Source organism: Sorghum bicolor, chromosome 10 (genome assembly GCF_000003195.3).
Source record: "Sorghum bicolor cultivar BTx623 chromosome 10, Sorghum_bicolor_NCBIv3, whole genome shotgun sequence".
Classification (NCBI taxonomy): Eukaryota; Viridiplantae; Streptophyta; class Magnoliopsida; order Poales; family Poaceae; genus Sorghum; species Sorghum bicolor.
The window spans coordinates 2,462,288-2,476,183 of record NC_012879.2 but is presented as its reverse complement, the minus strand read 5'-3'; the positions used below and the strand labels follow the sequence as shown (position 1 = coordinate 2,476,183).

The following is a 13,896-nucleotide window of genomic DNA, read 5'->3' as shown; positions in this document are numbered from 1 at the left end:
GAGGCTTTCGTCGCTTGAACCAACTCTTTTGCCCTCCATTTGGCTGGAGTTACAGGAGCGCGCAACCACGCCTGGCGACAGTGACTGTGCGGCCTGCGTTTACAAGTTGGTTTTCTTTGGATGCGATTAGCAGTACGGGACTAAATGACTGAATGAGAGGTGTTCATCAGGCTCTAACGAATGGATCAGTGCGTGTGCTGGGCAGTGAATGAGATACTAATTAATAAATTAGCATTAGCACGCATGCGGCTCTTCTACTAGTTGCTTTTGCCTAACAGAGGTTGGGGTGGATTTTGGCCATCCCAGGATTTGTGTGTTTCACCGGAAATGCAAGATTATTATAAAGCAATAGAAATGGAAACATAAAGTGCACAACGTAGCAAAATGGATGGAAAAAAAAGGTTAAACGACTTATAATTTGAAATGGAGAGAGTAACTAGATTAAAAATTGTGCAAATATAGTTTACAGTTTTCTCTAATATTAGTTAAGGAAGGCCTGTCCAACTGGCCGTAAAACCGATTAATGCTGGTTTTGTTATGAGACCTGTTCAGCCAAAATTATTATATTATATAAGAAAAAAAAAAGAGTTGATAAGAGGGGTTAAATGAGCGAACTGAGAACAACCCACACGGAGGGCCCTCGGTGTGGATAGCCCAAGAAGAAGCTTAAACATCGGCCTTATTCCTTGACAAGAGTAGATCGTGTTTAGCACCTACGGCCGATGATATTAAAAGCCGGTCCGACAATCGGTCCAACCTATATCGCTATTATCATTGCGAGCTTCTGGGCCAAAGCTAGCTTTGTGCTCGGGCTCAAACTCACAACCCAGGAGGTTTAGGACCCAATTATATATATATAATTGGGCCATAAATAAACCTTGTCACTTAACAACTCTTTTGCCCTCCGGTTAGCTGGAGTTACAGGCGTGCGCCACCGAGCGCAGCGCCTGGCGATACGATTCGGGCGGCGTCCCTCTTCACGCTGGCTTGATTTGCCCGCGATTAACGGTACGGGACTAAACGGTGGGCCTCTGTTTGACGCACGACACGTTGGCAAACAAGGAGGGCCATCATATCCCTGCAGTATTCCACCACCATTTTTTTTGGCTGCTCTTGCAGTTGCATTTGCTTCTTCGGATCAGACCAGCGCATGCGTAAGAGTGATGCTCGACGTGCTCCACATATCCTTTATCCAACGACCGATAGATGAAATTAACAACTTTGTGGCACGAGCCAAGGGGGTATAGAGAGAGAGAGAGACTGAGCCAAGAGATCTGGATTAACATCTATAGCTCAATAGAATAGCTCAGGCCGTGCCGGTCTATGCGATGATGGTATTTAGAATTCCGACAAAAATATGCAAAGGAATCACAAGTGTCATCTCGCAATACTGGTGGGGAGATGAGGCAGATCGTAAGAGGAGGAAAGGAGTGCTATTTGATAAGCAAAAAAAAAAGTATTATTAGTTGAGAGACCTAAGGAGTGCTATTTGAATCACTAAACTCATTTAGCGGCCCGTTTGCAATATATATTTCATAACAAATATAATGATACTTATTACGTATCATAAATATTGTATTTTTTAAAAAATTTAGTAAAAATTTTTTAAAAAAATGATTGATTTCTTAAAAAGCAAGTTTACATTTGTTTAAACGGACGGAACACATAAATTCTCATGCCAAAACAGTACGAAGTACAGCGCGAATCCTGTGAGACCTCTACTCAACGCAGCAGTCAACGGGTCTACTGGTGCACGTATATATACAACACTGTTAATGTCAGTTCCGCGACGACGATGAGATGATGAATGAGAACGCTTGGACAAAGACGACGGCAATGACGAAATAATAATGAATGCGACCGCTGCGCACGGCGGCGACCTCCCGGAATCGCCATCAAATCATCAGGGCAAGCTTGCCGATTTTTCCAAGCAATCGTCCGCGCGCAGCGAGCGAGAGCGTGTGGACGTTTTTATCGCCACCGTACCTACTTCGTGCGGCGACGAAGGGCCCGTCGTTGTCTGAAACTCTGAATTTGCCTCCAGGACCTTCACTTGGATGATGCATGGAATATCTCCGCTGATTGCCGGTCAAGACAGCTACTTGGTTTGAATAGAATTTGAGCAAGATGCCAATCATGTTTATCATTTGCCGTGGGCACACAGCAACCCTGAAACAGTAAACAAATGCCATAATAAGCCTATAAGAGACAATGAGGGACATGTGATTATGCTAGTGAAGCTATTTTTTAAGGCATTACAACATGTTTAAGGCTGTCATGGCTCCACCACTTTGCTAGTGAAGGAATTTTTTTTCTTTAACTTTGTGAACAACTCCAGCGTGAAGCTGAAGCTGTTTTATACACCATTTAGCAAAATGGCTCTACACATAGAAGTTTTTAAAATACGCTCTCACATAACTCCATGGATAACCCACTAGGACGGGGTGAAGCCACTTTTTGTTTACTTGCTGTTTCAAATTGAAATTTTACTTTTTTATATTTATGAAAAACAATCCACTGGTTGTACCCTTGTATCAGCATTTTTTATTTTTTAAAAGAAAACTTTAAAAAAGAATGACATACCTCCATTTCGAACACATGTTAGCTACTTTTTTTTTCTTACGTTGATTTTTTTATAAGAGAAAATATTGTTTTATTACTGGCTAATTTGGATGATAAACTTAAATAAACAGGGCCTGTGTGGGCAAAATAGGCTAGAGGAGCAGCAAATATCAGAGTTTATATCATGGTAAATCGACTGCTTAACCAGGAATTGCACACGTGTGAGCCTAGCAAATTTTGTGCCTTTTTCTCGCCTACTCACAGCACCTCCTTTTCGCGTGTAATTATTATTCGTTCAGTTCCAACCAACTAACTTAACTGCAGAGCTGCCTTTAGCCGCCTATCCGTCGTCCGTCGTCCTGCCGACTCGCCATCTCCCTCATCAGTCCCTGCTTCCACGCTGCCTCCTCTTGACTGACTCCACCCGCCGCAGGTTTCCCTCTCCTCGCCATGGCTCCTCCTCGGACTCAGCGGTACGTACTTCGATTCTCTCCCTTCTTTGTCCTCAACATCCATCCTCTCGTTTAAATAAATCTGAGACAACCAAGTTCGCCGCAAACGCAAAGTCGCCGCCTTTTTGTGTTCCCTGAGCGGCCGAGCCTCCGTTTCTTGGTTTCCGTTCTGTTAATGCACAAGTCGTCTTCGCTCTTCAGTCTTCGCCTCGGAGTTGTCATCGTTTTCCTATGATTTTTCAGAAGCTTTATTTACGCGCATTTTGTTCTGATTGGGGGAGGAATTGGGTGCGACGCAGGAGGACACTGATTTTATTCCCCTGTTCAATCAGTAGCATCTAGGAACAGTGAGTGTGTGTGTGCGCGCGCGCGTGTGGTGCGAAGAGACGAGAGGATGGAAATCGAGGAAGCCGCCGGCGGCGGTGAGATTGGGGAAATGGAGGCCCCCGCGGTCAGCACGGTGGCGGTGGCGGTCAGCGGGGGCAGGAGCAGCAAGCACGCGCTTAAGTGGGCCCTCGACAAGTTCGTTCCCGAAGGGAGGGTCCTCTTCCGGATCTTGCACGTCCACCCGGCGATCACCATGGTGCCCACTCCGAGTGAGTAATCTCCTTCCCTTCTCTCTGAATGATTTTCTATTTACGCCTGTCTGTGTGTGCAGTAATACTTCCAGTAGTCTTCAGATAAACTTCCTCCTGTTTACTGTACTAGTCGAAGTCTGGACCCTGAAATGTCTAGTCTCTATGATGATTTTTTTTTCTAGAAAAAAGGGAGCAATTGGGAGAATATTTATTGTTTATTGTTAAATAAGGAGGTTCTGACAGGAGGAAGTGGAGGTTAGCAATCTGATGCATCCAAGATGTGAATGAATTGACTAAAATGCTTACACTGAATGTGGATTCTGCATTTCTGCTTCCCAATGTTGGATAAATCAGCAGTATAGACCTTTAGAGTTGGTATTTGTATGAAATGACACTTTACATATTGCGATGTCAAAAACCCACAATTTTAGTTCTGGAGAAGGGCAACCTTTTGAAGCTAGAAATTTATCCACGATACTCTTTTTCTTTTTGGCTTTTCTTTTTGGACTGTTCCCAAGTTATCTATCAGCTATATTTTCATGCATGGTACCAGATACACCTTAAGTTCTAGCTTGAATAAAATAGTGGTGCTAGACCTACCACTAGACATTAGCTCCAACTACAAACACTTTTTCTGTGACCAAGATGACACACCAAATGTGTACCCACTACTGAATTCGTTGTACTAAGCTTATTAGGTTGTATGAATTCTGCAACCTTTATTGTTGGTGCGACAATTTTGAATTTATTAGTGTACCATCTACTTGCAACGGCTCCAAATCATTTGAGTACCAAGTACCAACCGGTTCCTTTTTCTCTTTTGTTAGTGGGAAATTTTATACCAATCTCACAAGTACGCGAAGATGTGGCATCTGCCTACAGAAAAGAAGCAGAATGGCAAGCGAGTAATATGCTAGTTCCTTTCCAGAAGATGTGTGCTCAGAGAAAGGTCAGGATTAACTTGCATAATTGTCTAATCGTTCCACCTGCAGTCAATGTTTTGTTTTCAGGAATCATTTATACTACTTAGTATGGCTGATGAACCATAACATCTTTTACCCTATTTCTGGTTAACAGGTAGAAGCTGAAGCTGTTTTACTTGAATCAGATGATGTTGCTTCTGCTATAAGTGAAGAGATAGGAAAATTCAATATTTGCAAGTTAGTTTTAGGTTCTTCATCAAAGAATATATTTCGAAGGTAATTTCTTAGTTCTCACTATTTATTTGTACAAAATTCTATATTACTGCATATCACTGATCAGTCATGAGCATATGTACGCTGACCAGTACTTAGTCATACCACATTATTTTTATCAAGTGAACTGCTAGAGGAGATGACAAGTATGAACAAATTCAATGGTGTGAGGCCAGTACTAAAATTAGCCACGTGATACTCTATCCATAATAATTTGTAGTCCATAAAATAGAACTGGTCATAATCTGTTACATTAGTTTACCCCTGGGACTTTCTCGCTTACTACTTCCTAACTTTTTATGAAGCTTAAACAGTAGTTCATATACATTAATGTACCCTGTGGTTCTGATTTCTGAAGTTCCAAAACACTCTATGCTAATATAAATGAACTCATGAAAAACGGTAGTGTAAAGGCTATAAATATTTGCTGGTAATCGTTCTGGCATAATTAAGACATCATGATAAAAGCAAAGGTTTTGGTAGGATGATTATGCCTTCTTATTTATCGCCTCATCCACTGGTCTATGCAACTTGGGGGTGGTGTACAATTACCTTGTCACATAGCTTTTATAAAAAAAACAGTAAAGAAAGTAATGCGAAGCGAATAAATAATTAGCTAAAAGGGTATGATACTGTAGAACAGATATGTGAGGACTAAGGACTGTACTAATGACATGTTCCACAGCCAACCAAAAAGACTGGCGCAATAAAATTGAATCGTCAATGCTGGATCCTTATGTAAATGACACTAAGAACTCGAGGTAATTAGACAGCAGTTTGACAATAATCATTATGGATACCCCAAGTATTTATAAGATGCATCACTTTTAACTTTTCAGGAAACTCAAAGGAAGTAAGACTGCAACCAAAATATCTGAGTGCATTCCAAGCTTCTGTACAGCATATGTTATTTCAAAAGGCAAACTATCATTTGTGCGCTCAGCTACATCTGACATCGCTGAAACGCCTCGATCCATATCCTCTTCAACTGTTTCTTCACCTAGCACTAGAAGTCTTTCCTCCTGTGGACCTTCAGGTAACATACAAGCACATATATCAACACTAATGTGTAATAATTGGTTTTCTCACATTGTTTTGAGCAAAAAAAGTTTTGGTTTAACAATTATTGAACTGAATATGATGAGTTCAATGCTAGTGTAAGACCCCAAAAAAAAGCATCTTTTGTTGAGATAGTCAATGAAGAATTGAAGACAAATGCTAGTTTTGTTTCTGCCTCCATATTTGAGGTTCAGTATGCTTTGGTGCCTGCAAATATTTATTTTTTTTTATTTTTTTACTAGTGTCTAAAGTATTTTATTCTAAACATAAATATTGGCAAAAATGTCTCAATATTGGTAGTTGAGATGAAATTTATTGTACAAAAGTGACTGGCGTTCCTAGAATATTAATCACCCTAGATCAGCAGCATATCGATCAGATGTAACAAACTTTCAGGAAACTTAATGTGGGGCATTTGTTCTTTACATTATTCATAGTACTGTAGTAATGTCATTATCTAAAGTTATTGTATTAATGATTCTTCCAATTACAGAATGGGGAGACACATATGGAACAGCAAATGTACCATTGCATCAACCTTCTTTGCCATTGCAGCGTGACCAAGCATTGGCAATCATAAACAAGCTGTCAAACAGGAGAGCTAGCTCTTCGAGCAGTGTTGTGAGCGAGGTCTCTTACAATGATGAGCCGGCCCTGACAAGGTCACACTCCATCATATCAGAGATGCAGTTCAGTAGTGGTAGCAGTGGAAATTCTGTTTACAAGAGCTTCCAAAGAGATAATTTGCCTGACAATTCTGATCAGGCATCAGTTTCAGGAATTTCAGAAAATGTAAATCATCTGAGTTATCAGGTATCCCACACTTTCAAGGAATACAATAAATAATTTCCTTCGAAGGAGTAGTAAAATACCAATTAAAAGAAACTAACGTATTTGTAAACAACTTGTGCTAAGCAGGATGATCTCAGGCTTCAAATTGAAAGGTTGAGGGTCAAATTGCAACATCTTCATAAGCTTCATGAACGTGCTCAACACGAGTCATTAGACACCAGCCACACTACTCAGAAAGTAATGTCTATCTTTTCATCGTGAGCAGTATTTGAAAGTATATACCATAAATGATCTAACTGTTTCCTGTTCTATCTTTCCTCTCAGCTGCATAAGTTGGGCACTCGGCACATTGAGGATGAAATCAAGCTGAAAGAAATTCAACTGACAGAGGACACGATAAGGAGATTAGTAAGGAAACAGGAGATGGAAGAACACGAAGCAGCAAGAGAAGCTGAACTTAATCGACCCTCCGATGGAATGGAAGCAAAACAGAGTTATGATGTACAAGAAGCTAATGAGAACGAAATGGGAAAGAAGATTGCTGGAGGCAGTTTTGATGAGTATAATAGGTATACGTGGGAGGAGATTCAGGCATCAACTTCATCATTCTCTTCTGCTCTTATGATTGGTAAGGGATCATATGGCACAGTTTACAAGGCGAAATTCCGTCATACAGTCGCAGCTGTCAAAGTATTAAACTCCCCTGAAGGCTGTGGCACTCAGCAATTACAGCAGGAGGTATTCCAATTTCCTTTAACAAAGTGCACCTTATACAAATAGTAGTAAAAAATTAGATGCTTCTGTTACACAATTTATGAACATTTCTCTTAACTTTGTAGCAGTCACATATATTGTATGTTGACTAGTGTTTGCATCATTTATGCTGTGCTCATCATCATTCATGTTGTTTCAGCTTGAGGTCCTTGGTAAGATTCGGCATCCTCACCTTCTGATGATGCTTGGAGCATGCCCTGAACATGGTTGCCTGGTTTATGAGTACATGGAAAATGGTAGCCTAGATGACATGCTGCAATGCAGGAAGAATACGTCGCCATTAGCCTGGTTTGACCGTTTCAGGATAGCCTGGGAGGTGGCTGCTGCTCTGATGTTTCTTCACAGTTCAAAACCAGAACCCATCATTCACCGTGACCTGAAGCCTGCCAACATATTACTAGACAGCAACTTGGTCAGCAAGATAGGTGATGTAGGCCTATCAACTTTGCTTCCAAGCATGGGCCAGTACCTGTCTACAATGATCAAGAACACTGCCCCTGTGGGCACTTTCTGCTACATCGACCCAGAGTACCAAAGGACTGGTGTACTGTCCATGAAGTCCGATGTCTATGCACTAGGCATTGTGCTCTTGCAGTTGCTGACAGCAAGATCACCGATGGGGCTAGCGCATGTTGTGGAGACTGCACTAGAGGATGGCTGCTTTGTTGACATCCTGGATGCAACTGCTGGGCAGTGGCCTCTTAATGAGGCACAAGAACTGGCTATTCTAGCACTAAGGTGCTCAGAAATGCGGCGCAAAGACCGGCCTGATTTGAATGATCATGTTCTTCCGACACTGGAACGGCTGAAGGATGTTGCAGCCAAGGCCAGGGAAGATGCTTTTCAGGGTCACACAGCACCTCCAAGCCATTTCATTTGCCCCATACTTCAGGTCTGGAACTGGAATCATCGTTTTTCTCTCTGTGAACCGTAGTGGACATTTCATAGGATGTATACTGATCTCTCTTTTTCTCACATAATGTTTCAGGAAGTGATGATCGATCCATATGTCGCATCAGATGGTTACACCTACGACCGTAAGGCGATTGAGTTGTGGCTAAGCACGAACGAGACGTCCCCGATGACCAACCTGCGTCTACCCAACAAGAGCCTGATACCAAATCACTCCCTTCGTTCTGCAATCTTGGACTGGAGGTCGAAAAGCAAGTGACATGTGATTCCTTCAATCCTCGGATCGCATGCTTCATGATGCAGCGATGGCTTATTTGTCTTACACAACGAAGCTGACAGTTTTTGTTAAAAAAAGTGTATGGGAGTAGTCTTCAGAAAGGGTTTTAGGTTGTGCAGCAGCTCAAGCAAAATGTAAATAAAGTCGTCTGATAGCATACCTCGCTGTCTTAGCGAAGCAATTCCTTTCTCTGTCCTATGCAAATAATGTATTTGTAAGCCTGTAGTCAATGTCAATTGTTATGATTCATCATTTGATTCTTAGACGAAATGAATTCTGCATATTGCTGCTGTTTTACGCGGTTCTTTTTTTCTCTCTCTGGAATGCGAGTGTTGTCATGTTCAGTTAGACTGTCCCTCTTTGGCAATGGTACCAGTTGTTGAGAAGGAGCAGTTGTTGAGAAGGAGCACAACAGAAAAAGGTGAAAGCAAACTGTCAATCAGCTAAGATTGAGTAGATATTGACAGTCTTCTGGGGACAGGTGAACCTTTCATGACAATATATGTGCCTGCCAGTTCCCATATGTATGCACTGTATTAAAGCAATGAAAGAGTGGTTAAAGTAACCAACTTTTTTCAGAAGACAGTAAATAAAAGTAAACAAAGCAGCTGCATGGGCATGGTTAAACTAAAGGCACAAGGATTGAAGGAACATAAAAACTACTAGGGTTGATCCAGTTATAAAGGCGCAAGAAGGAACATCTTGGCATGTTACTGTTAGGGATCATATCATATGGAACGCAGGAACTACTACTCATTCAGTCGTTTGGCAGGAATTTCATAGGAAAACAGTTTAGTTATCGTAGAAACAGAAAAAAAATAAATCCGAGTTCCAGACAGGATCTTTCCAATGCTGTTTCTAAGCACTCTCGCCGTCCTGAATACAGTAGCCGTGTTAGGTTAGGTCAGGGTCAGCCCTTCCTCTTGCACTGATTGGCAACACAATTGGTGTTCATGGGAGGACTGAAAAGCTGGGAAGCAAGCTTTCACTTAACTTTGATCCCTGCAGATCGCGTAAAGATACAATTGTCGGCTGAAAAGAACTTGCACCGGGCCAGCCAAACCCAATCAAATCAATCAAGCAGGATCGTTCATAGTCTAATCCCACCTCTCTTAAAGCTCTGACCATGACTTTAACCACTGTCACTGCTCCTCAGATTTGCTTTGGATTAAAGAAGGTGAACGAGCTCACCTTGCTATCATATTTATTTTATCAGCAGTCTCCCCCTGTTCATGATGAATCTTGAATCCTTCGTGTGCGGCATCGCCGTCAGCTAATCTCAGTCTCTCGGCTGTCACTGTCTGTAATAAAGGATTTATTTGTTGAGACTGAAGAAGAGCAACTGAGCAAGCAAGATGATTGCTTCGCACTGCATTGGTCGATCAGGTGCAGATTTTACACGGCAGCAGGAAGGAGAAATGATTGGATTGATTGATCGGATCGACAGACATGGATGGCTGCAGATAATCGTGATCGTGTTGTTGTTGGGCAAGCAAGAAATATTTGTAAAGATTTCATTCCCATTAACTTTCTTCACCAAACAATTAGTAGTAGTAGCTAGTACAATCACTCAACGCTGTTATTTTTCACCAACCAGCAGCAGAGATTAGGTGAGCTGGTTTTACATAACACGGCGTCCAGGAAAAAGCAGACAGCCATCTTTTGTTTTGTTTGTTTGTTGCTCATTCGTCGTTTTCAGAAACCCAACTGATGAATGAATTCATCGAAAATGAAAAAAAAAAACAAGGAAAGAAAAGAAAAGCAAAACAATCTCCTCTCATCTCCTGAATCCTGATTGATTAACTGTAATAATTAATTAATTGATTAATTACCCCAACGCCAGTCCACCACCACCACCTGCGAGATCCTCCTAACCAGAACCTGTTGTTCTTCTCCTAATCGCATTCATCATCTTCTTCTTCAATCTCCCCTACTCCACTTGCCATGCCAAGATCGATCGCTTGGTCGATCGACAGACATGGATGGGTGCCATGTCATCAGAAGAGCTCTCTGGTGACGAGCGGCGCGGCGGTGCTCCATGTGCTCTGGCTCGTCCGGTCAACGGCGGCCGGGAAGAACTGGCAGTGGCTAGGCACGACACTGCCGGCGCCACCTGCGGCTGCGGCGGCGGCGGGGGTGAGGCTAGAGCTAGGCTTGGGGTGGCATTGCTGCTGCTGGTGGTGGTGGTGTTTAGTGGGCGACGCGGCAGCGGTGGCGGTGGCGGCGACGCGGCGGCAGGACGGGCACATTGTGAGGGTGGCGGCGGGCGAGGCGGGCTGCGCGGCGGCGGGCGAGGGCGCGGCCTTGAGCGCCCTGAGGTCGGCGAGCTCCTTCTCGAGGCGCTTGTTCTCGTCGGCGAGGCGCTCGCACCAGCGCTTGAGGTACTCGCAGTCCACCTCCGTCTGCTTGAGCTTGGTCCGGGCGCGGCGGTTCTGGAACCACACCTCCACCTGCCGCGGCCGGAGGCCCAGGCGGGTAGCCAGCGCCAGCTTCTGCTTCTGCAACGACAAGACGAGACGAAATCTTCGATCAGCCACCGCGGCCATGCATGCCATGAATCAGCGAGGCAACGAACGAAACGGAGCGACGACGGCGGCGAGGGCGAGGAGGAGGAGGAGGACTACTTACGGGGTTGAGCGTGCTGTGCGTCTTGAAGCACTCCTCGAGGACGGCGGCCTGGTCCTTGGAGAGCCTGAGCTTCTTGCGTCCGCCGGCGCCGTCCACGCCGTCCTCCTCATCACTACGGACGCCACCGGAGCCGGTGCGCTCGAGCTCCGTCTCCCTCTCCCTCTTGGTGCCGGTGGTGTTGTCCCCACTGCCGCCGCTGGAGAGCGCGGCGGCGCTGTCGGGCGACGTGGAGGCCCGCATCGCGGCACGGTCCAGCGCCGCGGCGGAGGCGGAGGCGTGGTACAGCATGTGCGCGCCGGCGTCGCGTGCCTTGGCGACGTCGGCGACGACGGAGCTGAGCGCGGCGGCCCAGGGCGAGGAGGATCCGGCGGTGGTGGTGGAGGATGAGAGGCTGCCCTGGGAGGTGAGGCTGAGGCCCAGGCTGAGGCCGAGGTCGAGGCTGGTCCGGGGCATCATCGTCGTCGTCGTGTGAGTGTGGTGAGGCGAGATGATGAGCTCGATCGGCTCCGGCCCGGTGGTGGTGGTGGTGGTGGATGGGATGGTGGTGGTGGCGGAGGGGTTTATAAATAGGCGGGCGGGCGGGGCCGGGCCGGGGGTGGCCGGCGCGCGGCGCGGGGGATCGGAGCCAGCTGCTGCTTTCTTTGGTTGAGCTAGCAGACGGACGGGTGGCTGGGCAAATGATGAGCTGTGGCGTGCGGGTGAAGTGGATCTCCGCTCCTGTGCACCGCAATTATTAATGGAGGAGGATTTCCTTCCATTTTTCCTCCGATCCCCTCGTCTCGTGGCTCGCTCATCATCTCATCGCGGCCATGAGCGATCTGCTCCAGCCCTTTTGACCCTCTCCCCGTCCCCGCGGCTCAGCTCACTCACGGCTCCACTCCGTCGGCTCAGCCGGTCGCATGCATGTCCCGGGCTTGGTCGGGGGGGAGTTAATTTGGTTGGTGGATTGGATTGGCTCTCGATTGCTCGTGTGGGTAGGAATAGCCATACAATAGCTAGGCTCCATCTTGAAAATTGGTGCGTGGGTTCGGCTGTCTGTCGGTCTATCTGGCCCTTTTGATTATTTTGACTCACTGCTTGTTGTCTGACGAGGATCGGGTGACTGATCTACATAAAGCAATTGTTCTAGCGATTCTATCATTGCACGTCAGATGCTTTACCGATTAGATTGTGCATATGCTATAGTCTCTACTCTGTAAGTGTGCAGGTCTTAATCAACACAGCGGTGCTGCAAATAATCAACACAAATGCAATTCGATTTAATTTATTTTTTATAGTACCTTCTTAAATATTAGAAAACTTTGTGAATAATACAAACTTAAGGACTCAACAATGCTGAGATCCCCTAACCCAAGCACACACATATACAAAAAAAAAACACCACCACCAACAAACCAGCGTCTCTGTCCGTGACTCCTTTCACCCCCACTATATCTGCCTCTCTCAGCTTCTCCCACACTGTCCTGTCGTGTTGCTTTCCCTCTTTCTTCCTCTCACACCCCACCATCATCACGCTTCCATGATCGTCCCCACATGGATCCACTCTACACTTTTTGACCCTCTTCCCTCGGCTCATGGGTCCCTTGGTTGACATGATCACATGCATGTTTCGAGCTTGGTCAGAGGCTTTGGTCGGTTTAGATCATTCGATAGTGTGTGTAGGAAAGATAACCATAGGACATATATAGCCTCAGTTTTGAAATTGTGCATACATGCGTGCGTTCGGAATGTTTATTTGTATGTCCAGTCCTTTGATTATTTTGTCTACTTGGAATGGTGAGGATTGCATAATTGATCCATTAAAGTAATGCCTATACTCCTGCACCCTCGTAATATGGCAGTCTATCCTAAGAGTCCTCTTGATCCTAAAACCATGAAATCTCCTCCCTAACACAAAAATGTTGAACCATAACCCTAGATCTGGAGCTTGTTGAAGTTAAACTTGTTATTGCTTGAAAAGGAGAGGAAATCATCGGACATGGAGGTCACTGGAGTTGAAAAGAAGGTGCCCCATAATCCTAGCTGGATGCATACACGTCCCAGGTTTAGTTGATGTATGGGTAGAATAGTCATGGGATGTAGCCTTATATTTGCCTTGGAACTTAAAGTGTGTGTGTGCATGGTTTTGATTGTCTGTCTGCCTAGCCATTTGCTCAGTTCACCTCCTTAGTACGATGAGGATCAAATGATTGATCCATTGGTAGAGAATTATCTATACTGCCATATTGCACATCAAATGCACACATAGATTAGATTGAGTGGACCATAGGTAGACATGGCTTAAGTGATGAGAGCTAGTGTTCTATCTAAGCAACATACAATGCAACTCACTTCACAATTTCTACATTGTAGTATGTGTTCCAGTACTAGAGCACCTTGAAGACACAAAGTGATCGAGGAAGGCCAAACTAGCCTTAGGGCGCTCTCTAGAAAGCCTACAATGTGATAATATCACCTATCCTCAGACTCTCTTCGTTTCCACCACACCTTCCCCCATATGATCAACACACACGCAACTCAATTTAACTTCTCTGCTACAGTACCTAGTCAAATACTAGAGAACTTCTTGGCTATCGCCAAATGAGGATGGGCATGACTAGACTAAGGCCTCTCTTCGGATAAGCTTAGCATGTGAAACCCCCTCTTCCCACTCCTTTTGCTCCAAC

General features: G+C 44.8%; 2 protein-coding genes across 6 annotated transcripts; one reads left to right on the top strand and one right to left on the bottom strand.

Moving 5' to 3' along the window:
* LOC8070711 (U-box domain-containing protein 35) lies at window positions 2,880-8,915 on the top strand. Of its 5 annotated transcripts, none has more exons than XM_021449392.1 (10): window positions 2,880-3,035; window positions 3,347-3,610; window positions 4,420-4,541; window positions 4,670-4,791; window positions 5,628-5,824; window positions 6,341-6,660; window positions 6,766-6,876; window positions 6,964-7,377; window positions 7,553-8,305; window positions 8,402-8,915. In XM_021449392.1, the coding sequence occupies exons 2-10, from the start codon at window positions 3,409-3,411 to the stop codon at window positions 8,582-8,584; spliced, it is 2,424 nt and encodes an 807-aa protein (XP_021305067.1). In that variant the 5' UTR covers window positions 2,880-3,035; window positions 3,347-3,408; the 3' UTR covers window positions 8,585-8,915. The 5 variants fall into 5 exon arrangements, with proteins under 5 accessions (XP_021305067.1, XP_021305070.1, XP_021305069.1 ...); XM_021449395.1 differs by having other exon boundaries at window positions 2,884-3,035; window positions 3,350-3,610; window positions 8,402-8,899; XM_021449394.1 differs by having other exon boundaries at window positions 2,900-3,035; window positions 3,314-3,610; window positions 8,402-8,899.
* LOC8070710 (homeobox-leucine zipper protein HOX2) lies at window positions 10,103-11,911 on the bottom strand. Its single transcript, XM_002436401.2, has 2 exons — window positions 11,231-11,911; window positions 10,103-11,100 (listed from the first exon to the last, which is right to left on the bottom strand). The coding sequence occupies exons 1-2, from the start codon at window positions 11,684-11,686 to the stop codon at window positions 10,600-10,602; spliced, it is 957 nt and encodes a 318-aa protein (XP_002436446.1). The 5' UTR covers window positions 11,687-11,911; the 3' UTR covers window positions 10,103-10,599.

What these genes read in the sequence shown, in the direction of transcription:
- LOC8070711 (XM_021449392.1), top strand. Translation starts at nt 3,409, where the DNA reads ATGGAAATCGAGGAAGCCGCCGGCGGCGGTGAGATTGGGGAAATGGAG. An exon ending in TCAAAGAATATATTTCGAAG is followed by an intron (nt 4,792 to 5,627) that starts GTAATTTCTTAG and finishes TTAACTTTTCAG; the next exon opens with GAAACTCAAAGGAAGTAAGA. An exon ending in TAAATCATCTGAGTTATCAG is followed by an intron (nt 6,661 to 6,765) that starts GTATCCCACACT and finishes TGTGCTAAGCAG; the next exon opens with GATGATCTCAGGCTTCAAAT.
- LOC8070710 (XM_002436401.2), bottom strand. Translation starts at nt 11,686, where the DNA reads ATGATGCCCCGGACCAGCCTCGACCTCGGCCTCAGCCTGGGCCTCAGC. An exon ending in CGCACAGCACGCTCAACCCC is followed by an intron (nt 11,101 to 11,230) that starts GTAAGTAGTCCT and finishes TTGTCGTTGCAG; the next exon opens with AAGCAGAAGCTGGCGCTGGC.